Consider the following 23,224-nt stretch of genomic DNA (forward strand, 5'->3'; position numbering starts at 1 on the left):
TGCGCCAAACCGCCCCGCCGAGCCAAGAGAGGGACCGCAGCCCCGAGGAGACGCGCCTGGGGCTGCCCTGCCCCCCGCCCCGCCCCGCCCTGGAGAAGAAGAGCGGGGCGGAGGGAAGCGAATTATGGGCGAGCGGAGAGAGCGAGACTGTGCCATGGAAGAAGCGCCGCGCAGCCTTGTCGCCAGGAGGGGAGGGGGGAGGCCAAGAGTTCGGCGGGGAGATGCTGGTTTCCCGCCCTTTCTGTGAGGCCGAGGTGGGTCGAAGGGCCTCCAGGTTTCGCTGGACTTCAGCTCCCTTCAGTCCCACCCAGCCCGGTTGCTGGTCAGAGATGATGAACTACAGGCTCCCCATCCCTAATTTATGTCTTTTTATTCCACCCTTCCTCCAAGGCTGTGGTTTCCAAACTTAGGTTCATAAAAAGACTGCCTTATACAGTGGTACCTCGGGTTAAGAATTTAATTTGTTCTGGAGGCCCGTTCTTAACCTGAAACCGTTCTTAACCTGAGGTACCACTTTAGATAATGGGGCCTCCCGCTGCCGCCACACGATTTCTGTTTTCATCCCGAAGCAAAGTTCTTAACCTGAGGTACTATTTCTGGGTTAGTGGTGTCTGTAACCTGAAGCGTATGTAAACTGAAGCATCTTTAACCCGAGGTACCACTGTACTGAGTCAGACCATTGGTCCACATTAAGGTAAAAGGTAAAAGATCCCTGGATGGTGAAGTCCAGTCAAAGGTGACTATGGGGTGCAGCGCTCATCTCGTTTTCAGGCCGACGGAGCCGGCGTTTGTCCACAGACAGCTTTCCGGGTGATGTGGCCAGCATGACTAAACCGCTTCTGGCACAACAGAGCACCATGATGGAAGACAGAGCGCACAGAAACACCGTTTACCTTCCTCCCGGAGTGGTACCTATTTATCTACTCATGCTGGTAGGCTTTCAAACTGCTAGGTGGGCAGAAGCTGGGACAGAGCAATGGGAGCTCACTCCATCACAGGGATTCGAACCATTGACCTTCCGATCAGCAAGCCCAAGAGGCTCAGTGGTTTAGACCACAGCGCCACCCGTGCCCCTGGTCCACATTAAGCTCAGTAGCATCTGCACAGATTCCAGGGTCTTAGGCAAAGAGTATCGCCCAGTCCTACCTGGAGCCATCTGTATGTGCCGTCACTGAGCTATGGACCTTAAACTCCACACGCCATGGACCACTTGGTAAAATTGCCAAGGACCACATCATTGATTGTAGCAATTGCAGTGCACGGCATTAGATGTCATATAATTTTTGTATTTCAGACTACAGTGCAATGCAATATAATGTGCTTCTCCACCCCATTCAAGTCTCTTCCTCCCACTTGTCATGTATGCTCCATCCTGGAGTGGCCACATGCTCTTGCGTTTCACAGAGATGCCGTCTGGGAACCATGCTGGCACCTGGTGGCTTGCATCATCTCCTGCCACACTTACCCTTGCAATAACCTTGAAACAGGCAATCTTTTGCAACTGAGCCATGATTTAAAGCCAGCTCTTCTGTAGTTAAACTATAAAACTTGCTCCCACAAGAAGCAGTGGTGGCCGCCAACTTGCATGGCTTTAAAAGGGATTGGACAAATTAATGATGGATAAAGCTCTTGGTGACCACTAGCCGCGTTGGCCATGCTCTGCCAATAATGTTTCTGAAGGCCAGTTGCTGGAAACTCTTGGAGGGGAGAGTGCTCTTGTGCTTGGGCTCGCAGATATCCGTGTGGCCAGCATGAAGACAGGATTTTGGACTAAACGGGCCACTGGCCTGATCCAGGAGGCACTTGTTATGTTCTTCCCAGAGCCATCTTTCCCATTGGGCTTACTGGTGTGTTGCGCCAGGGCACCGGCCTCTCAGGGGCACCCCAGTGAGTGGGGGAACTGCACAGCTTTTCTGGCGCTGGCGGCCTCCCCTTTCCCTGCACGCCCATCAGCTGCGCCCTGTCAGCCATATGGCTGGCGGGCGTGCAGCTTGCCTCCCAAGCCTCCACCTTCCCAAGCCTCCATCGGAGGAGAGCGATCCTCATAGAGGCTTAGGATGGAAGCTACACCCCGCCAACTATATGGCTGGCGGATGTGCAGCTTCCTTCCCAAGCCTCTGCAGGAGGAGAGCGATCCCTGCAGAGGCTAGGGAAAAGGTTGACAACTCTGGGAAACGGGGCGGGGCACCGGAGGGATCTTTGCACCACAGTGCTGGATATGCTTAAGACAGCCCTGGTTCTTCCTGTTCTAAATCCCACACTCTTACTCATTTCACTTTATTGGTTATTTCTTCAGGCTGCAATTGGCAGATTGTAGTGAAATAGGAGCACAGTGTGTGGCAACATAAATTCTCAGGAATGGAAAGTTCATAAACGTTCGTGACACCAATTTGCTGCATACACAGTTTCTCCGAAGAATCTTGGGAACTGGAGTTTACCCTTTCACAGAGCTACAATTCCCAGGTGTCTTTGAGGGGAAATCATGTGCTTTAGGTGTACAGTGGTACCTCAGGTTACATGCGCTTCAGGTTACAGACTCCACTAACCCAGAAATAGTGCTTCAGGTTAAGAACTTTGCTTCAGGATGAGAACAGAAATCATGCTCTGGCGGTGCAGCAGCAGCAGGAGGCCCCATTAGTTAAAGTGGTGCTTCAGGTTAAGAATAGTTTCAGGTTAAGTATGGACCTCCGGAATGAATTAAGTACTTAACCCGAGGAAACACTGTATGATATACTTTGCACTCACATCCTCGACATGTTAGGCAGTGTGTAGGGAGAAGTATTCAGTGATATTATGAACTTGCAGTCTAAATTGGTTTTCACATCACCTGCTCCTTTTGAAATCAAGGCCTTGGTAATTTTATTTCTACAAGGAAAGATACCTGGACTTTCAGAAAGACATCATATATACCAGGCATCCCCAAACTCGGCCCTCCAGATGTTTTAGGACTACAATTCGCATCATTCCTGACCACTGGTCCTGTTAGCTAGGGATCATAGAATCATAGAATAGAATCATAGAACCATAGAGTTGGAAGAGACCACAAGGGCCATCGAGTCCAACCCCCTGCCAAGCAGGAAACACCATCAGAGCACTCCTGACATATGGTTGTCAAGCCTCTGCTTAAAGACCTCCAAAGAAGGAGACTCCACCACACTCCTTGGCAGCAAATTCCACTGTCGAACAGCTCTTACTGTCAGGAAGTTCTTCCTAATGTTTAGGTGGAATCTTCTTTCTTGTAGTTTGGAACCATTGCTCCGTGTCCACTTCTCTGGAGCAGCAGAAAACAACCTTTCTCCCTCCTCTATGTGACATCCTTTTATATATTTGAACATGGCTATCATATCACCCCTTAACCTCCTCTTCTCCAGGCTAAACATGCCCAGCTCCCTTAGCCGTTCCTCATAAGGCATCGTTTCCAGGCCGTTGACCATTTTGGTTGCCCTCCTCTGGACACGTTCCAGTTTATCAGTGTCCTTCTTGAACTGTGGTGCCCAGAACTGGACACAGTACTCCAGGTGAGGTCTGACCAGAGCAGAATACAGTGGCACTATTACTTCCCTTGATCTAGATGCTATACTCCTATTGATGCAGCCCAGAATTGCATTGGCTTTTTTAGCTGCCGCGTCACACTGTTGGCTCATGTCAAGTTTGTGGTCAACCAAGACTCCTAGATCCTTTTCACATGTACTGCTCTCAAGCCAGGTGTCACCCATCTTGTATTTGTGCCTCTCATTTTTTTTGCCCAAGTGCAATACTTTACATTTCTCCCTGTTAAAATTCATCTTGTTTGTTTTGGCCCAGTTCTCTAATCTGTCAAGGTCGTTTTGAAGTGTGATCCTGTCCTCTGGGGTGTTAGCCACCCCTCCCAGTTTTGGTGTCATCTGCAAATTTGATCAGGATGCCCTTGAGTCCATCATCCAAGTCGTTGATAAAGATGTTGAATAAGACCGGGCCCAAGACAGAACCCTGTGGCACCCCACTAGTCACTCTTCTCCAGGATGAAGAGGAACCATTGATGAGCACCCTTTGGGTTCGGTCAGTCAGCCAGTTACAAATCCACTGAGTGGTAGCATAGTCAAGACCACATTTTACCAGCTTCTTTACAAGAATATCATGGGGCACCTTGTCAAATTCCTTGCTGAAATCAAGGTAGGCTACATCCACTGCGTTCCCTTCATCTACCAGGCTTGTAATTCTGTCAAAAAACGAGATCAGGTTAGTCTGACATGACTTATTTTTCAGAAATCCATGCTGACTATTGGTAATCACAGCATTCCTTTCTAGGTGCTCACAGACTGTTTGCTTAATGATCTGCTCCAGAATCTTCCCTGGTATTGATGTCAGACTGACTGGGCGGTAATTATTTGGGTCCTCTCTTTCCCCCTTTTTGAAAATAGAGACAACATTTGCCCTCCTCCAGTCTGCCGGGACTTCGCCTGTTCTCCAGGAATTCTCAAAGATGACTGCCAGTGGTTCTGAGATCACATCTGCCAGTTCTTTTAATACTCTTGGATGCAGTTCATCTGGCCCTAGAAACTTGAATACATCTAAACTAGCCAAGTATTCTTGTACTATCTCCTTAGTTATTCTGGGCTGTGTTTCCTCTGCTGAATCATTTGCTCCAAATTCTTCAGGTCAGGCATTGTTTTCTTTATCGGAGAAGACTGAGGCAAAGAAGGCATTGAGGAGTTCAGCCCTTTCTGTGTCCCCTGTTTGCATTTCACCATCTTCTCCTCTGAGTGACCCCACTGTTTCTTTGTTCTTCCTTTTGCTACGAACATACCCATAAAAGCCTTTTTTGTTGCTTTTAACCTCTCTAGCAAGCCTGAGTTCATTCTGTGCTTTAGCTTTTCTGACTTTGTGTCTACACGTGCTGGCTATTTGTTTGAATTCCTCTTTGGTGGTTTTCCCCCTTTTCCATTTTTTGTACACGTCCTTTTTAAATCTTAACTCAGTTAAAAGTTCTTTAGATAGCCACCCTGGCTTCTTTAGGCACCTTCCATGTTTCCGTCTCATTGGTATTGCCTGAAGTTGTGCTTTTACTATCTCCCTCTTAACAAACTCCCAGCCATCATGAACTCCCTTTCCTTTTAGTATTACTGTCCATGGGATCTCACCCAGCACTTCCCTAAGTTTTATGAAGTCGGCTTTCTTAAAGTCAAGAAATTGAGTCCTAGTATGCTTGGCTGCTCCTTTCTGCTGTATAGTAAACTTCAGAAGAGCATGATCACTCGCGCCTAATGATCCTTCCACTTCTACCCCACTAACCAGGTCATCAACATTGGTTAGGACCAATGAAATGGCTGTTCCTCTTGTTGCTTCTCCCACTTTCTGGACAATGAAGTTGTCTGCAAGGCCAGTGAGGAATCTGTTTGACTTTATGCTCTTGGCTGAGTTTGACATCCAACAAATATCCGGGTAATTGAAGTCCCCCATTACTACTATCTCCCTTCCTTTTGCATGCTTGGCCATCTGTTCCAGGAAGGCATCATCTATGTCCTCCGTTTGGCTTGGGGATCATGGGAGTTGTAGTCCCAAAACATCTGGAGGGCTGAGTTTGGGGATGCCTGATATATACTAATAGTGAGCGTATTCTACCCTTAGTGTAGCTAAAATGGTACTATCCATACACAAGGGAGAAGTGTCAGGAGGCTCGAGGTGGGGCGACCCATGATTTTCTGGTGTACAAAAAGATATTTCGTGAGGGGAATGAAGGGAGCTAAAAATCCCCAAACAGCTCAGTGAGCAATAAGCATGCTCAGTGGGCACAGAATACTGCTTGACTCTTCTGCAGGGAGTGAAGGAATGGAATGGAATAGCATAGCCCATGAAAGGGCATGGCTGGCTGACTAGAAGCAGTCCACACTGCAATATTTCGTTGCAGGTCCCCAAACTTGAACTAAACCTCACCCTTTATTCCAGAACTCTGTTGCAGCTCATGTTGTTAAGTGGTCCAGAAGCCTGGTCAGGTCTGCTTCTGTTTCCTTAACAGGATTTTGATTTGACAAAACCAGGAGATGGAGCTTTCTATGCCATTAGTCCTACCACGCACAAGTCAGAGGTTCTTACCCCTGCATCTCCCCATCCAGATAAGCAAGAGGCATTTGTACAGTTCAGGGACGCATTCCAGCCAGATTTGCATCTCCTGAGCAAGACTAATGCTCTGCATTAATATATAGGAGATCAGATTTTTAAATGTTGTGAAGTTAAACAAATATTAAAGTACACCTGTTGTTTCTACTGCAATCTGGAAAATCTGGTGGTTTTGTTTGGGGCGTTTTTTTGTGATGGGTTGTATTTTAATGCCTGTTTGAAATCTTTCTTTTCATTTAAACTGCAAGAATGATATATCACCTCGGATCAGTGATCACATTGTTGTCATTTCAGGTGGCTCTAAGGTTTGGATGTGTGCCGCCATGACCTTACCATGGCATTGTTGAGACGTTCAGCCCCACCCCTATGCTTTCTCCTGAGACCCCATCTCTACACAAACAGCACTGCCCAGACTTAGTCGTGAATTTCATCGGTATAGAATGCCATGATTTTCTATTTATATTGCATGGCACTTCATTCTCTCCTCTGCCTTTTGATTTTTAAACCCCACCCACCCTGCCAAACAAGGAAGTGCCAGGATCATGCTGTAAATTTCAGTGACAAATCTACAAGCCGTGTGACCATTTCTCTGGCTGTTCAGTCATGCTATGAACAGGCTATCCAGACTCTAGCAAAATGCTGGGCTAATAAATGCCTGGGTTTTTATGGTGCATATATAGTCTGCAGACATGGCTTTTGGTGCCACAGCTAAAGCAGCACCCCATTCTACCAAGGTAGAATACGCTCAGACTGTATTGTATGAATCAGACTGTACTTTGCATTTTATTACCATTTGACTCCACTGTTGACATTCCCTGCACACAAACCTTTTTGGGTCAGAGGGAGAAGACTGGGAAGAGGAGGGGTCGGAAGCTGAAGAGGTATTTAGTGAGCTGCCAGAGTCCGTGGCAGAGAGAAGTGCAGAAGCTGAAGCTGGCAAGTGAGAGGAGTGGCCAAGAGGCACAGAAGAGTCTGGTGAAGAGTCACTGGTGTCTCTCCTGCTGTGTGAAAAGCTCCCCTCCCCCCATCTCCCAGAACCAGAAGAGGGCTGAAACAGGCAGAGCAGTGACAGACTTCATGGAAGCATAGCCTCAGATTGCTTGAAAACACCCCTGTGGAGAGGAAGGGACTTAGATGGTTGTGGGAAGGCAGGGACTTTCAGTCTTGGCAACTGATTCATGCGGTAAGACCTACCAGGGATGAGCTGCTGTGTTCATTTGGTCTGACACTAAGACAAGCTTATAAAGAATTAACTCCTACTTTCAACAGTGTGATTTACTGCCGGCTAACTCTTTGACATCCACCAAACCTACAATAACTTGTTTAGTCTTTAAGGAGCCCCTAGACGTGGTTATCTTTTGCCACATACATAAAATATGTGTATTTTACAGAACCTTTTATCAATTTTTAGTCAAAACACTATTTTCCCCCATGATTTCTTATATTTAGGATTGTGGTGCTCACTGTGTTCTTTACATTGTTGTTGGTTTATTTTTAATGGGACACAAAATCCTGATTGTAAGGAGTTGTTGCAAAACTGTCAATGTCACCAACAGTTCAGGTAACCTTTCTTTATTCTTCTACTCAACCTAGAGACCAACTATTGGGTGGAAAGATGCTCAGTGACTACGAATAAAGGGAGGAAAATCTCTTCACAATGCAAAGCCAAGAGGGCAATGAGAAAATTACATCTGTATTTCCACAGAAGACCCTGAAAATGCAGTGACTCATCACTATGGCAACTGAGCCTAAAACATCCCCTCCTGCCCCCCCCCCCCGGAAAGCTGTTTGAAGTATATGAGTGTGTGAAGGAACATCATCTTTATGGTGGCTTTTTGATATTCAAAGGGAAACTCAGGTAAGAATCAGAAGATGAGCCAGAGAAATGCAATTTCTTCAGGTAGCTGTGATTGGTCTTTAGAGGTTTTGTTATTATTTACAGTCCTTCACCTTACCTTGGTTGGATATCTTTTTTTAACGCGCTATATATCCATCATTTACAAGAGAGCAAACACAACCTCTGACCGCAATTCTAGTTTAACTACATGTTAAAATTCCTTTTACTGAGTATAAGATTTGCTCATGTGTTGGATCTGAGAACAGATAATCTCAAACAATATTGACTAAGAAATGTTTGTCCACGTTTAATTTGCTATTTTTTTTAGCATGTGGTATTAAAATAATTATCACCAGTGGGTGGCGTTTGGCTAAGTCTGGCTTAAAATGAACACACTTTTCCCCCTCAACTCGGATTGAAGCTGGGGTGGGGAACTTATAAAAATGAGGACTTTTTATTTTTCTTTAAAAAATGCAAACTGATGTGGAAATGTGGAGAATTGAATTTAAGATTGGAAAAAAGTAAGAAGCTCAGAAAAATTGAAATTGACCGATTCAGATTCCTGCTTTGCAGGAGATTTGACTAGATGACTGAAATATACTCGGAGTCGAGTGTGAATTTCATGCTCTTTATTCAGCTCATAGTAGCAATGAATGAAACTTTCCCTAAAATGTCTAGCTATATATACATTATTTACACAATTTACACAATTGGCTAATTCCAGGCTGCTCCTGTAGGCCAATCAGGTTGTGGATTCACCTCCTCCAGAAGCCTGATTGGCTGCTCCTGCAGGCCAATCAGGTCGCTGATTCACTTCCACTTGGAGCTGGATTAGGTGGCTCCTGCGGACCAATCAGACTGCTGCATTCTAGATCCTATTGTTCTAGGATTCAGCTCAGTACATAACAATGACTCTCACAGTCCCTTCCAACTCTCTGATTCTATGATTTCCATTTCCGCTGTTTAGTTAAGCCTTTAAGAAATACAACTCTGTACCAAACTGTGCTTCAAAAATGGAATTGCTGTAAACTCTGCATCACACACACACACACACACACACACACACACACACACACACCATTTCTACATAACCTCAGAGGGATCAAAAGCTACTGGCTTGATTTTTCAAAAATTTTGCATGGATGGGCCCAAGCAGTAGCATTAACACGCCTAGACCAGTTGCTAGAAACTGCATAGCTTGGCACTTGGAGGGGGCTCCGTGAGGGTTAATAATAGTTTAGAGAACATTATTCCCATTGCTTTATTCTCATTGGGTGCCAGCCTGGTCAGGACAGAGTAAGTGGATCTACATCCATGACTTTAGCCTCCTGCTCACATTTTCATATGCAGTGAAGGTGCCTTCCTGTTCATAACGTTCTGTGACCAGAATACCACAGGGCTAGGGATTTTGCAGATGGGGCACCTGCGCTGCAATCTTATACATACTTACCTGAGAGTAAGCACCACTGAATGGGATTTACTTCTGAGTAGACACACCTAGGATTGTGTTGCTGGTCCTCCAAATTATGATTTAGATAGGCAGCAGTAGAAGACGTCCCATTTTAAAGAGGAATTTAGGTGTTTGTGTACATATGGGTTTTTTAAAAACAAGTTGATACAATATGTAAGTTTTTCCTCATAGTGTATCATAACTCTCTTCTGTATGTTCCCCGTGTAAATATCTGTGTGTGTGTGGATAGATAAGTAGATAAATAGTACTACTTTACCATTTATATACAACTTCGCATATACAGTGGTACCTTGGTTCTCAAACTTAATCCATTCCATAAGTCCGTTCCAAAACCAAAGTGTTCCGAAACCAAGGCGTGCTTTCCCATAGAAAGTAATGCAAAATGGATTAATCTGTTCCAGACATTTAAAAACAACCCCTAAAACAGCAATTTAACATGAATTTTACTATCTAACAAGACCATTGATCCATAAAATGAAAGCAATAAACAAAGTACTGCAGTCACACAATCAATCTGAACGGGGTTCCACACAGTCACAAAAACAAAACAAAACAAAAAGACCTGAAAAAACAAAAACACAAAATAAACAGCAAAAACAGACAGACCTCAGCGTAACACTCACGTTCGGCTTCCGAAAAAAGTTCGCAAACTGGAACACTTGCTTCCAGGTTTACAGTGTTTGGGTTCCAAGTTGTTTGAGAACCAAGGTACCACTGTATTACCTTGGTTAACCTTACCCCAACCTTGCAAGGCAGGTTAATATTGCAGGCTAAAAAAACTGAGGCTCCAGTGTGGGGGAGTTGAGTGTCAATAATCCTCAGTGGCAAAGCAAGACTTGTCAGGTTTCTAAGAATGAACATGCCTACTGTTTTTGTTGAGAAATGGTGCCAGCTTTAAGAACCTTCTTACATATTTGCAAAGGATAAAGTTTTGATGAATGAGTCAATAGTATGGACTAATCCTTTGAGCAGATTTCTCTATACCAGCATCATAGATCTGCCTGAGTTCCCCTTGACAGAATTCAGCATGTAGTGAGCAGTTGATATTTCCTTTATAAAAATAGAACAGGCAGGTCAGCATTACTTGGTGTTTAAAATTATCTTGGCTTTGCTACACCCTAGAGAAATTGGAACACCCTTTTATGCAGACTTATAAACATACGCATTTGGCCATTGAAAACAAGTGGAAATATAATAACCCCCACGCAGAAAACATGACAGAAGCAATGACACGGGCCGAAATTGCTAAGCAACTGAAGAAAGATTTTTTGAAGGCTTTGCAGTCAAACGACTACAGAACTCTGGAGGAGTTTTTGAATCAGAAGCAGATAGATGTGGACACAGTGTTTGAAGTGGAAGATGAGAACCTGGTTCTGGCCTCCTACAAACAAGGTAAAAAGAAGAAGTGGTGACACCAGGATTTAAAGCTTGTGCAATTAAGGAAACAAATTGGCTATTTGTTGTTTAAGGGTGTTTGCACTTTGAAGGTATTGCTGCATTATCTAACCTTCTGGATCAGAGCTCACTTAACTGGTAAGATTGGTATAGAGTTCCCTTTTCAGGTTCAGGACTGCAGGCCAGTGCAGAGGAGGAAGACAGAAGAAACAGCGGGGGGGCCAGAAATGTTATAAGGCAGGCCCCAAGTTATCGAGTGTACCAATGTATTTGCAGCAGGTGGCGCTGTGGTTTAAACCACAGAGCCTAGGGCTTGCTGATCGGAAGGTCAGCGGTTTGAATCTCCGCAACGAGGGTATCCCGTTGCTCGGTCCCTGCTACTGCCAACCTAGCAGTTCGAATGCACGTCACGCAAATGTCGGCTCCCTCGGCCAGTAAAGTGAGATGAGCGCCACAACCCCAAGAGTCGTTCGCGTCTGGACTTAACTGTCAGGAGTCCTTTACCTTTACCTTTTGCACCCAGAGGTTAGAGCTGAGTAAGTCCAGTGCTTTTTTTTCTGGCAGTACTTAATGGTACGCAGTACCAGCACCTCCCCCCCCCCCCCGCTCCCAATCTTGTGATTTACTTACTGTAGCAACTTCATGGTGTGTACTGGCACTTTTTTTCCTAGAAAAAAAGAAGAACTGAGTAAGGACCGTGTTTTCAACATAGGCAGCACCCAGATATTTAACCCTTGAATGTAAATCATTGTTTTAACTGCCCACATATCTTTGCAATATATCTTAAATTAGAATTTAGATTAAATGCACTAGCTACATGCGAACAATCCAAGAGGCTGTTTCCTTGCCTCCCTTGTTTCTTTGTCCCCTGCATTAGTGGCTTGCTTTGGTTTGACAGGGCCCAAATCATCGGCAGATACGCGTCAGGGCACATTTAGGATAGCTTAGTCACAGAGTAAATTCTGGCAGGAATAGAAGGTGACGCTTGCAGGTTTTTGCACCCTGTGTAGCAGTCAGCACAAAGAGAAGAGGCCGCACCCACAGTCTGAGACCTTAAAAGTATCTGTACACCACATTTGTAGGTGTATCAAATTTGCTCAGCCTCCTGCCCCAGCTTGACCCTCCAAGCCACTTTTTAAGCTTCCAAGCTTTCTAAGCTTTTAAGTATAGCAAAACATACTTCCTGCGTTTCTTTGCCAATAAAAAAGGGGAAAGAAGCAAAAGCAGTCCTGTCTACTGGTGAGAGAAAAAACAGGTTTCCAACAAGAACTGAACACTTGATAACAATCATTTTATTTATCATGTGGTAATCTGATTCAGCTATTGTTTGATTATCAGAGCATGTGAAACCTTTCTTCAGTTGTGTAGCTGAAAGGGAAACCTGACAATTACATAGTAGTTAAAGGGAAAAGCATGCAAGAAAGCAGTAGAATAATATCAGTCTTTAAAAATGTAACTTGGAGGCTGCAATCTTAACCATATCTACCAAGAAGTGAGTCCTCTTAAATTCAGTGGCGTTTCCTCTCAGGTTACTGAGGTTCAAATAGCAGCCTAACACCCTCCCCTTGAAGACCATAAGTTGCTTTTGAGGAAACATGGATAGGAATTCACTGCAAGTTGGACGTGCTGGAAGCTGGAGTCCATCCAAAAGCCACAGGTTACCTTTCCCAGATGTAAGACAACTGAAAACAAATCTTGATCTGCCTATACAAGTTTTGAATCTTCGTTCTGCGTAAAATGAGTGTCTGTGAGTAGGGATTCAAAGAGTCCCTTGCACGAGCAATAAACACTTTCGCTAACAGATGGGGGGTCCATTTTCTCTGTCCAGCCCCCAGTACCATATCCTTCCCATTCCAGAGGGTCATTTGGCCCCCAGCTTTTCATGGGGTACAAGGGGCTGCAGCTGGGAGGGAAGCCTCCCTGTGCTAGTGGAAATCAATTCAAAGTTCTCTGGACTGGTTGCTATGGACAAAGGGGAATGCCACACTGTGGGGTCATCAGGACAGGACCTTGAGGCAGAAGCCTGTGGTCCCATTCATCAAACTGAGCAAGAGCCCTGCTCCCCAAATGCAGCAGGCCTGGATTACCACATTTTGAAGTGAAGTAATGCCCCATGCCACCTAAAGCAGGTGTGGCGAACTTGCAGCCTGGCAGATGTTGCTGAAGACAACCTGTGTTGTTATACCTGCATCATCCCTGGCTGTTGACCATGATCGCGAGGGCTGATGGGAATTCTACTTCAGCAACATTGAGAGGCCCAAAGGTTCATTTGAAAACATTTGCAGGATTGATTTAAAATATTTTGTTAGGTTATGATTTGATACCTGTTTATAAATATTAGAAACAAGTCTTAAGTATAGAGATAAGGTAAACAGGGTGATTGAGAAATGCGAAGATAAAAGTGATTACATGTGGAAGTCAGGGAGGGGATACGGGTGGAAGTCAAAATCTCAATTTGAGCAAAGATATATGTGATGAAGAAATATTATTTGGTTGTTATAAAGGAAAAAAGAAAATTTAATAAACATTATATTAAAAAATAAATAAAAAGAGAGAGGCCCAAAGGTTCCCCACACCTGACCTAAAGGGAGGGCACAAGGCCATTTAGTTTGTCTCTAAAGTTTCCCGACACTGCCAGACATTTTCAAATGAACTGGAACGTAAAGCAGCCATGATGTCAATCCACTCCTTGAATGTAAGGTGTGACGGTTGCAGTGTGGAATTCAGTTACATGGAAGTGTGAACCACACTGCCCCAGTCTGGATACAGTTGGAAGGAGGAGGAAGTTCTTGAATTTGAAGATTAGCTTATTGGCAGGAGAGAATGATGTTGAACCTATGGTGCGTATTAACATTCTGGGATGAAGGCATGCAGCTCTGCTGGGATGAGGCCCAAGAGATTCAGTGGAGGAAGGGCAAGGAGAGGATAGGTATTTTCTCAGGGCTGTTCGTGTAGTTTAACACTTTTTAGTCTGCAGTTCCTTCAGACAGGTGGATTGTGGACCTTTCAAAGCAGAGACTTCTCCCCTCCTTTCTCAACATATAAATATGCAAAAAATCCAGAAATAAGGAATGGTAAAAATTCTTAAAGAACCTCAACATTCATTAAGTTCAGAAACCTCATTGGGGCAATGCTGTCATGAAGCAGGGTGAAGTGGCCTAACATGCACTGGGCTGAGTGGGGTGATAGATGAAGGCAGGAATTTGATGCAGCAAGACTTCTTACAGCAGGGAATGGGGGCAACTGTGGCCTTCCAGATATTGCTGGACTCCCATCACCCCAGGCAACAGGGCCACTGGTGAGGGATGATGGGAGTGGCAGTCCAGTGACATCATTCCTGGGCCTAGTAAGTGGGGAGGAGGAGGAGACACAATTTGGATTTTGCTTCAGGTAGCAAAGTGTCTTGGATCGGCAATGCATTTTGGTCAAGCAATCTTTTGCACGCAGGAGTCCCGATGTGTGAATGAATCAAATCTCTACACCGGGAATGTTTTACTCCATCTGAAAGAAGGAATCTGACAAAAGTGCACAATTATTTATGAATGTTTAGTTAAAATGAATGGGGAGTTCTGTATTTGCAGAAGATACGTGTGTGCAGCTGAGCATGCATGGTTCTCTGTGCAAGGGTAAAATTCTATATATTAGAGACACAGATTAATTTAGGTTCAGTATCCCCCTGCCTACAGAAAGATGACCAGCATAAGGCCACTCATCTAACCTGGAATGCGGCTGGGTGGTTTGCATCCATCAGAGATCCTTGCTATAAAGACTTCCTCTCTTATCATGACATCATAGTGATCCAGGAAACATGGACTGTGGATGAAATGCTATTCAATGGATTTCATTCATTCCCAATTAGGGCAGAACCAGGGGTAAAGTATGGAAGGGCAAAAGGGTCCTAGTCTCCACTACTCTATGTGCCATTTCAAACCCTCCCCCCATTCAAGTCATATGTCTTGGCAATTTTAATCCTACCTACCAGAGGCCAATATTTCTGTTAACTGTTTACTGATTGGGAATGATGCTTTTGAAAGGGTCATCATGTACTTACCTGCTTGTGCTTTTTTTTTTTTTAACCAGGTTATTGGCTGCCTAGCTATAAACTGCAACATTCGTGGGCCACTGGGCTACACTTATCGGTTTTGTACGGCCACCTGGAGAGCCTGAGGGTCCTGCTGAAGCACAAAGCGACAATCAACTGCCGGCCCAATGGCAAAGCAGCAATCCACATAGCATGCGAAGTGGGCAACCTGGATTGCATCAAGATACTTTGCAGCCACGGAGCGAAAACCAACTGCTACTCGCTGAGCGGTCTCGCACCACTGCATTTCTGTACGACAAAGCTGTCCATCCCTTGCGCACAGCAGTTAATCTGGAGAGGTAAGTCCAATGGCAGGCCATCAGCGCTTGTAGCCCTTTGGAGTGCAGAGGAGAGAACAACATGGGTTAGCCCTCCACATGGTGGTGGTGGGGAAGTCATTGCCACTAGAAAGCTAGCATGCCAGGGATGGATTTTGCTTTCTTTCTCCCTGATAAGTTAGCTGGCAAAATGTAGGAGATTTCTACATAGCAGCATATTCAAATAAAGCTGGGAGCCCTGCATGGGCAGCCAAAAATGGTATATTTCTTTGACATGGTTTTATGCACATTTTAATTCTTCCTAAAATATAGTGACACTTTGTCTTCAAATATCTAAAGACATACAGAAGAGAGGTAAGGCTTGAGCCCCCTTTGCATTATCCTTATAAAACACTATCCTTATAAAACACTATCATGGCATTCTCCCCTCGAAAAAATTAATTAAAAAATCCTGGGAACTTTCACTTGCTAAGGGTGCTGAGAATTGTTAGGAGTCCCTTGTTCCCTAAGATGTGCATTATTACATTTAGTAAAAGGCTATATTAACAGTGTCATGTTTATCCCACATGATGCCAATAACGTTGACAGCAGGACTAAGATTGCTGCCATGAGGAATTGTGGGAAAGTCCAAGGGGCTCCTTAAAATGCGTTGTGAGCTGAAATGCTACATTCTGAGTGTGACCTACTTTCAGTACGGAAAATACTTTGTAGAGCAAGTAGTCATCCTAAAGCAATATGGAACTACCTTGAAAGGAGAAATAACAACAACACTGGACTCTTCAGCTGCAAATGAAATGGAAGGGAACGTTTAAGTAAACCTTTACATTAGTGTCACTAGATTTTTTTAAAAAAAATCTTAGTCAATGAATCATATATTTTTAGTTGCTTGATCGATCTAAACTTGCAGTTTCACCAGTTCTGGTCTCCCTTCACTTCTTTGTTGTAGCCTTGTTGTGTTTTTAAGCATTGTTGCAAATGAAACTTCCAACTGCAATTGGAGAAAAACAATAGTTCTGAGACAAGAAACATACTTTTCTTTGTTCTTGAACTACTGGGATTTGCAACAAATTGTTGCAGCGTGGCTTGATTTTATTCAGCCGCTCCATTCCATTTCCCTGCAAAAGTCAGTCCACATCCCCTTGTCACTGAACAAGCTTAGTCTTCATTGGGCTATTTTGGGGTGCCCCCCCCCACCTACGGATCCTTCCTTCTTCTGCATGGGTGCTACGTAAGCAACAACATGCCCCATCTGAACTTCAGAAATAGAGGACTGATGACTGCTGCCCTATTATGGGGGGGGGGGACCTTTTAAGATGATTTAAAGTTTTTTTAACAGATTAAAACCAGCTGTGCTTTAAATGCACAAATGGTGAAAAGCTGTTGTTTAGATTTTTAAAAAGCATGTGGAAACTTCTGCATGAAATCAGTAGGCGGCATATTTAAAAGAAAGAGAAACGCTTCATATCAGGGAGGGTCAGTTTCTGTATTCTTGAGAGTTGTCCTGTTCTCCAAGTAGAGCAGTGGTTGTAGGACCAGGAAGTATGTGCTAGTGGTGATGATGATGATGATGATGATGATGATGATGATGATAACATCTATACCACCCTTTATATGAGAATCACAGGGCAGTTTACAACATAAAACAGCAAAATTATACTATTACTGCTACTATGTAGTAGTAGCAATAGTTAGATTTAGATAGCTGCTCATCAGTAAATATTCCCATGGCAGCAAACCATTGTTAAAGGACTGTTAAAAATGACTAAAATCAACAATGAATGGGTTCAAGCCCCATGTTGGGCAAACGATTCTTGCATCGCAGGGGGTTGGACTAGATGACCCTCATGGTCCCTCCCAACTCTACAGTTTCATGACTTTATGATTCTAAGACACTCACACACCTTCCACTGCACCAGAGACAACATAAAAAAACTCACAGACACATGGGGTGCATATACTGATTGTCCACTAGATGGGGATGTTGTTTCAAGTGAAATATATATATGTGGAGACTTAAGCAAGCCTCAGAAGGTCGCTTTGAGTTTGACAAGATTTCTAGACAATAACACGCAGTCCATGACTGTGCATGTGGCATCTAGCTGTGTATATTCAGCAAAAGATGTGCAGGTGTGATTGCAGCACATGAAAACTTATATCTGGGCCTGGCTACTTGATATTTACAGGTGCTTTTACATGTAAAAGACTTGAGCAGGGTGACCATGTGTCATTTATTGGAAGGGCTGCCCTGGTCCAAGTCAGGTTTAAAGATAATGAACCCCAAAGTGGGGGAGTGGGAGGGGCCCTGAAGTTGCCCATCAACAGGTAGCAGCGTCTGGACAACAGTCAGAGAGAAAAAAACCAGTCTTTCCCATTATGGTGAGATGCATTTCTGTCTAAATTACAGTAATCATTCCTAAATTTGCATCTATATGTATACATTAACATTGGCCTAGGGTAGAGTGTATGTATTAACATATAATGCTTAGCATATGTGGATATTCTTTTTATCTCAATTGGCATCTGTATTGGATTTGAAACTGGTGTTTTTAAAAAGATAATTGTTTTTAACCCGGTTTTGGTTTTATACACATGCAACTGCTTTACATACATTTTTATTGCATCATAAAATTGCCTCAAGTTGTATCACTGAAGGAGATTGATAAATTAAATCAATAAATAATATGGAGATTTTATGCAAACAGGTGTCCTCTTTTTTTCCTGGAGAGTGGACAGGCAAGCAGGTAGATGCAGTCCCTCTTTTGGAGTGATACGTTATATGGCTCCATTCTAGACCAGAATCACAAATTTGCCAAACCCATCTTTCCAACTTCCTCAGTTAGTGATGGTGGGGGTGGGAAGGCATTCAAACACGCAATCTTCCTCATTTATTTTGAGACAGACAATCCTAATAACACAACATAAAGGGGGGGGGGGGATATTTCTAATTGTGTCTTTATGTAGGAATTGATTTATCCATTTTAATCAACTAAAAAGGTTCCTGCAGTTAATTAGGTGCATAGTTAAACAAATAATAATAATCCATGCACGTACTCATAGAAAAACTGTAGATTACAAGCCCCATCATAAAAGAGGTATATTTTAAATCTTTTCTGTCAGAAAGCAAGGAATGCCTTGCCCAAGATTATCCCTGCTTGCAACACATGGCTGCATCATCTAAAATCAGGGGAAGTATGTTTCTTGCATTTCAACAAATGCAAATACATGCAAATGAAACTAGCTGATTAATTAATTGACTAAAACTCATGCAATTAATTAACATTTCTGTAGTCAGATGGCAGTCGTGGGGGGGGGGAACATTTGCCCCAGTAAAATTGCTGTTATTTATTTCATACAGCTCAGCAAGTATATACCATATTTTTCTGTGTATAAGACTAGGTTTCCCCCCAAAAAATAATGTCCAAAATTTGGGGGCGTCTTATACACGGCGGCCATCTCCACCCCCATATTCTTAAATGGAGTCCCCTAAAATAGGGGCCATCTTATACACGGGGGCATCTTATAGATGGAAAAGTATGGTATAATAATAATAAAAATAAATTTTATTTATATCCCGCCCTCCCCAGCCGAAACCAGGCTCAGGGCGGCTAACAACACTAAAGTAGTGCAACATTATAAAAACATTATAAAAATTAATTAAAATCAAAATTGATGGCAACCATAAACTAAAGTTTTGTAAAGATTGCCAAAGGAGGGAGTCAGGCTGCGCCCTGACCAAACAGCTCTATCTTGCAGGCCCTGTGGAAAGATGTCAAGTCCTGCAGGCCCCTTGTCTCTTGTGACAGAGCATTCCACCAGGTTGGTATGTGTCTTTAACGTGGAAAAAGAAAACCTCTTTCCAATGTTCTCTCTCTTTTTTCCTTCAAACAGGCGCAGACGTGAATATAAGGACTAACAACCAAGAGGAGGAAACTCCCCTCCACACAGTTGCTCGTTATGGTATCCCTGAAATGGTGGGCTTTTATGTAGAACAAGGAGCTGCGGTTGACTGTCGAAATGCCCACAGAGAAACGCCTCTGGCCTGTGCGGTCTATTGGGCCCTCAATGGCAAGGAACAGACATACAGCGCAGATCACCACCTGATCTGTAGGATGCTGATCGACTATAACGCCGACGTCAATTCACGAGACGAGGATTTCCGAACGCCTCTCCACAAGGCTGCTTGGAACTGTGACCGCGTTCTGTTGGACATGCTGCTTGATGCAGGAGCTGAGGCCAACTTCATGGACGACAACGGATGTGGCCCTTTGCAATACGTCCTGAAAGTGACAGGTGTGCGGCCGAGTGCCCAGCCAGAATTCTGCTTCCAGCTGCTTCTCAATTATGGAGCTGCCAGGATATATCCTCCACAATTCCATAAGGTGAAAGCTTGTGTCTGCATATTACATACATATGCATCTGTTTGGATCAGAGATGAGAAACTGCGTGAATGGAAGTTTGTGGTCTTCCACCTTTCAGATAGATTGTAAACATGTCCTAATTCAGTTTGGGGCATTGGTTGGTTTCTCAACATCAGGCCTTGCAGGTGCCTTTAATGTTTTGCAAAAATGCTCTTGCATGTCTTTTGCAAGGCTTTCCGCCATCTGGGTCTTGTAAAGCCCAGATCACAGGTCAATGCTTTTCCTTTCTAAATTTGATTACAGGCTGTTCTTTCTTTCTTTCTTTCTTTCTTTCTTTCTTTCTTTCTTTCTTTCTTTCTTTTTAATCTCCATGCTAGAAAAAAGCAGAAGGAATTGCTTTTATATAGTTTTACCTTGAACACAGGCACGGGGAAGCTGTGACAGATGGGGGTTAACATGAGAATTAAAAAAAAAAAATCATTCTTCATCAAATGCATGCAGGTAATTCTAACATGATGAGATGAGCGCCTCTAAAACATCTGTTTAATACGGATAGAGTTAGGATGTCAAAGTTCCAACCACTGCATATACTTTAATGGAAGAAATAGTATGCCCCAGGTCACTTCTTCCAGCGCTGCCCTCCTAAACTACTCTGGAAAAGATGTCTTGAGGACTGTAGGCAGCAGTTGTTTTCTTATGGAAAGTAATTATTCCTCACACGTGGTGAAAAATTCTTTGGTGCTTCTTGTTTTTTAACTGCTAGCTTTGCTTTGCCACCCTGGATCTGGCTTCAAGTTAATAACCATCCATTCATCTGCAAAAGCATAGAATTGTAGCATTGGAAGGGACCCAGAGGGTCATCTGGTCTAACCCACTGCAACGCAGGAATCTCAGCACACAGCAGTAGAACAGAACCTCAAGCCTGGAAGCCAAATGCGAATCACTTATTTGGTCCAAGGCACTCTTGCCAGAACATGCTCCCTTCCTTCGCTGGTTCCCTTAAGCTTAGAATTGTTCCCCACCCCTGCCATAGAACTTTTCTTCACAACCATGAAGACTAGAAGTTGCTTTAAAAAGCAAAAAAAAAGAAAAGAAAGAAAGCTGAATTTCCTTAAGATGCTGAATTTTCACACCAGTATACTGTAGTTACATGGCAATCTGTGGGTGGATGGAATTGGCACAGCCTTAGAATAACACCCACTGTATGCCTCTAGGTGTATTAGTCTGTTACAGCAAAACTAGGCAGAAGCAAACGAAGATTATTTCAAGGTGTTGAGTATAGCTGGGACTGATTCTTGTAGGAATTGCCAATTAACAGGGTGGTATTCAGTGCTAATCCTACTCAGAGTGGAATCATTGAAGACAGCAGACATGACTAAGGATTGCAGTCAACAAAGCCCTGCACAGAATAGACCTATGGAAATCAATGAACCTGCATTAGTAATAATTATTAACTCCAACAGGCCAATAACATTGAATGCCACCCCAGCTTGGGTTCAATAATTTAGCAAGTCTATTCTGAATAGGACTTAGTTGACTATTCTTACTTCTCTGTACTGGAGAAGAGAAGGAAAGTGATATTGCTCAGTGAAGAAGAAGGGCAAAAGCTTTAAAGAAGAAGAAGGGGGGGGGGACAGTTTGTGGAGATCAGCAAAATCCAAATAGGTGATGTCTGTTTCTCTTAGCAGGTTTTGCAGGCCTGTTGCTCTTGTCCCAGAGCAGTTGAGGTTATTGTGAATACATATGAACACATCAAGTCCACAGCAAAATGGAGAGCAGCTATACCTGATGATGTCTTTGAGGTAAACACTTAATGATTTCTTGAGTTGCTGATTAAAAAACACACAGGTGATGTCTGTGTATTAGTACTTTAATCTGGTTCTATGTGAAAGAGAACGTTTAGTAGGAAATGAAAGTTGGAGAACTCTGGTTAGTCAGGGATCACCAGCAACATCTGAAGGACACCCCCTTGGCTGCCTCTGCTTTAAACTGTAGTTATTGAACAAGCCTGGATCATAATATACAGTTGATCCTATTCAGTTTCATGTCCAAAAAAGGCTATTTCATTGAGTGGCAGCTTCAGAACATTGCTCTGACTTGGCCAGCTCTGTCCTGCTCAGTTAGGAGACATCAAATTGCATGGGAGGAATGTGATATCTAGAGCAATTTTCAATTGTTCTTTTAGCCGAAGTTACGCGGGGGGCGGGGTGCATAGAAAGATACAGTCTCACTTATTAGGTTATTAGGCCGCTATTCAGATAGGTCAGAGCTGGCCCTACCATTGGACATAGTAAGGCACCTGCCTTAAGGTAGCAGATACTGGGGAATGGCGGCAATGTGGACGTGTTGGAGACCAGAAATATTTGTGCCTGCTGCCCATAAGTGTGGTGGAGGGTTCTGCCATGTCTCCAGTGCTGAAATAAAACTGAACTGCCAGTCCAAATGGAATGGGGAGGTGGGTGTGGGTGTCTTGACTCAGGCGGCAAAATGTCTTGTGCAAGCCCTAAACAGAATAATGGCAAGAGACTGCATTGAGCACAGAGAAGGTAATGACACATCTTCTCCATATTTTTCCTGGAAAGAGATTTTCCATAGAGAGAAAGGTATTGACCACATTATTTATGCATTATTTTGCTTTTGCAGATGTATAACGAATTCTACGAATCTCTGTTTGAGGTGTGTGATAACACACCAAGATCGCTCAAGCATCTAGCCAGATGTGCTATTCGGAGAATATTGTTTGATCGATGCCACAAAGGAATCCCTTTACTTTTCATTCCAGCGACACTGAAGAATTATTTGCTCTTAGAACCAGAAGGAATATTGTACTGAGTTTGTCCAGCAACCCAATTCTGTAAAACGGGGGTTCATTTGCATGGTAGAAGTTATAATCCAAGGGTTCCGTGATATCACCCAGAACAAAAGGTCATGGTCAATATTTTACATCTGTGGATTACACTAAGTTCTTGAATTTGCTGCAGCTTGAACACAAGCCTATTTCATAATCAATTTCACTCCCAGCTTGTGTCAAAAAGAATATACATGGAACTCTGGAAAAGAATTAGGTCAGCTTTTCCATCTGCTTTCAAAACTAAATAATGACTGAGCTATGCATATCAGTGCTTTGAAAAGACTAGCTTTCAGTGACCCATACAAAACAAATATCATAAAGACTTATGCGCTAAATTAAAAGACCATGTTTTTATTTGAACCTTTAGAATTCGATATACTAATAAACAACCACATTCTCTGAGTGGATCCTGGTGTAGCCCCAAACAGCATCATTCATGTCAGGGATGATGGGAGATGTAGTCCAGCAAGAGCTGGGGACTCAAGTTTGAGAAACACTTGCCTTAGGAGATGGATGCCTACATGTTTATAAATGTGCACCAGCACTTTCTGGAAGAGATTATGCAATCCAATGACCATTCTAGCAGGAGGTTGGCATGTGTTTAACCGAAAGGCTGCTTCACATGTTACAGATTGGTGGAGTCATTTTGTCTGCAACAAGCAGAGGGAAAACTACTTTAAAAAAGAAAAAAGCAAGGGTGTTTGTGTTGATGAGAGAGAAAACAAGGCCTGCCACAGTTCCCCCATGGTGTGTACATGCAATAAAGAGGGCCAGTCTTCCTATCATGGGGCTCCCTGCAAAAAAACAACTGGTAAGTAGCGTGCAATGTCTTCAATTAGTCCATAATGGCTAAACCT

The 23,224-nt window shown here is 43.5% G+C and overlaps 1 protein-coding gene and 1 long non-coding RNA gene across 6 annotated transcripts; one reads left to right on the forward strand and one right to left on the reverse strand.

Annotated features, from left to right (window-relative positions):
* The first annotated feature begins 106 nt into the window (after positions 1–106).
* On the forward strand, positions 107–22,769 carry ASB4 (ankyrin repeat and SOCS box containing 4). Of its 5 annotated transcripts, none has more exons than XM_079948184.1 (7): positions 107–254; positions 7,690–7,954; positions 10,614–10,796; positions 14,880–15,179; positions 19,047–19,537; positions 21,202–21,318; positions 22,160–22,769. In XM_079948184.1, the coding sequence occupies exons 3-7, from the start codon at positions 10,619–10,621 to the stop codon at positions 22,346–22,348; spliced, it is 1,275 nt and encodes a 424-aa protein (XP_079804310.1). In that variant the 5' UTR covers positions 107–254; positions 7,690–7,954; positions 10,614–10,618; the 3' UTR covers positions 22,349–22,769. The 5 variants fall into 5 exon arrangements, with proteins under 5 accessions (XP_079804310.1, XP_079804311.1, XP_079804308.1 ...); XM_079948185.1 differs by lacking the exon at positions 107–254 and adding an exon at positions 6,915–7,279; XM_079948182.1 differs by lacking the exons at positions 107–254; positions 7,690–7,954 and having other exon boundaries at positions 10,058–10,796.
* On the reverse strand, positions 10,647–13,627 carry LOC307199974. Its single transcript, XR_013832280.1, has 3 exons — positions 13,376–13,627; positions 11,430–11,466; positions 10,647–10,785 (listed from the first exon to the last, which is right to left on the reverse strand). It is a non-coding gene; the product is annotated as an uncharacterized lncRNA (long non-coding RNA).
* Positions 22,770–23,224: the final 455 nt, after the last annotated feature.

The sequence above is a fragment of the Podarcis cretensis genome (assembly GCF_951804945.1).
Source record: "Podarcis cretensis genome assembly, chromosome: 12".
NCBI classification, from domain to species: domain Eukaryota; kingdom Metazoa; phylum Chordata; class Lepidosauria; order Squamata; family Lacertidae; genus Podarcis; species Podarcis cretensis.

Excerpts from the sequence above, each read along its gene's own strand:
- ASB4 (XM_079948182.1), top strand. The coding sequence starts at position 10,547 with ATGCAGACTTATAAACATACGCATTTGGCCATTGAAAACAAGTGGAAA. Across the intron at positions 15,180-19,046 it reads ACAGCAGTTAATCTGGAGAG|GCGCAGACGTGAATATAAGG; the intron begins GTAAGTCCAATG and ends TCCTTCAAACAG. Across the intron at positions 19,538-21,201 it reads ATCCTCCACAATTCCATAAG|CAGGTTTTGCAGGCCTGTTG; the intron begins GTGAAAGCTTGT and ends TGTTTCTCTTAG.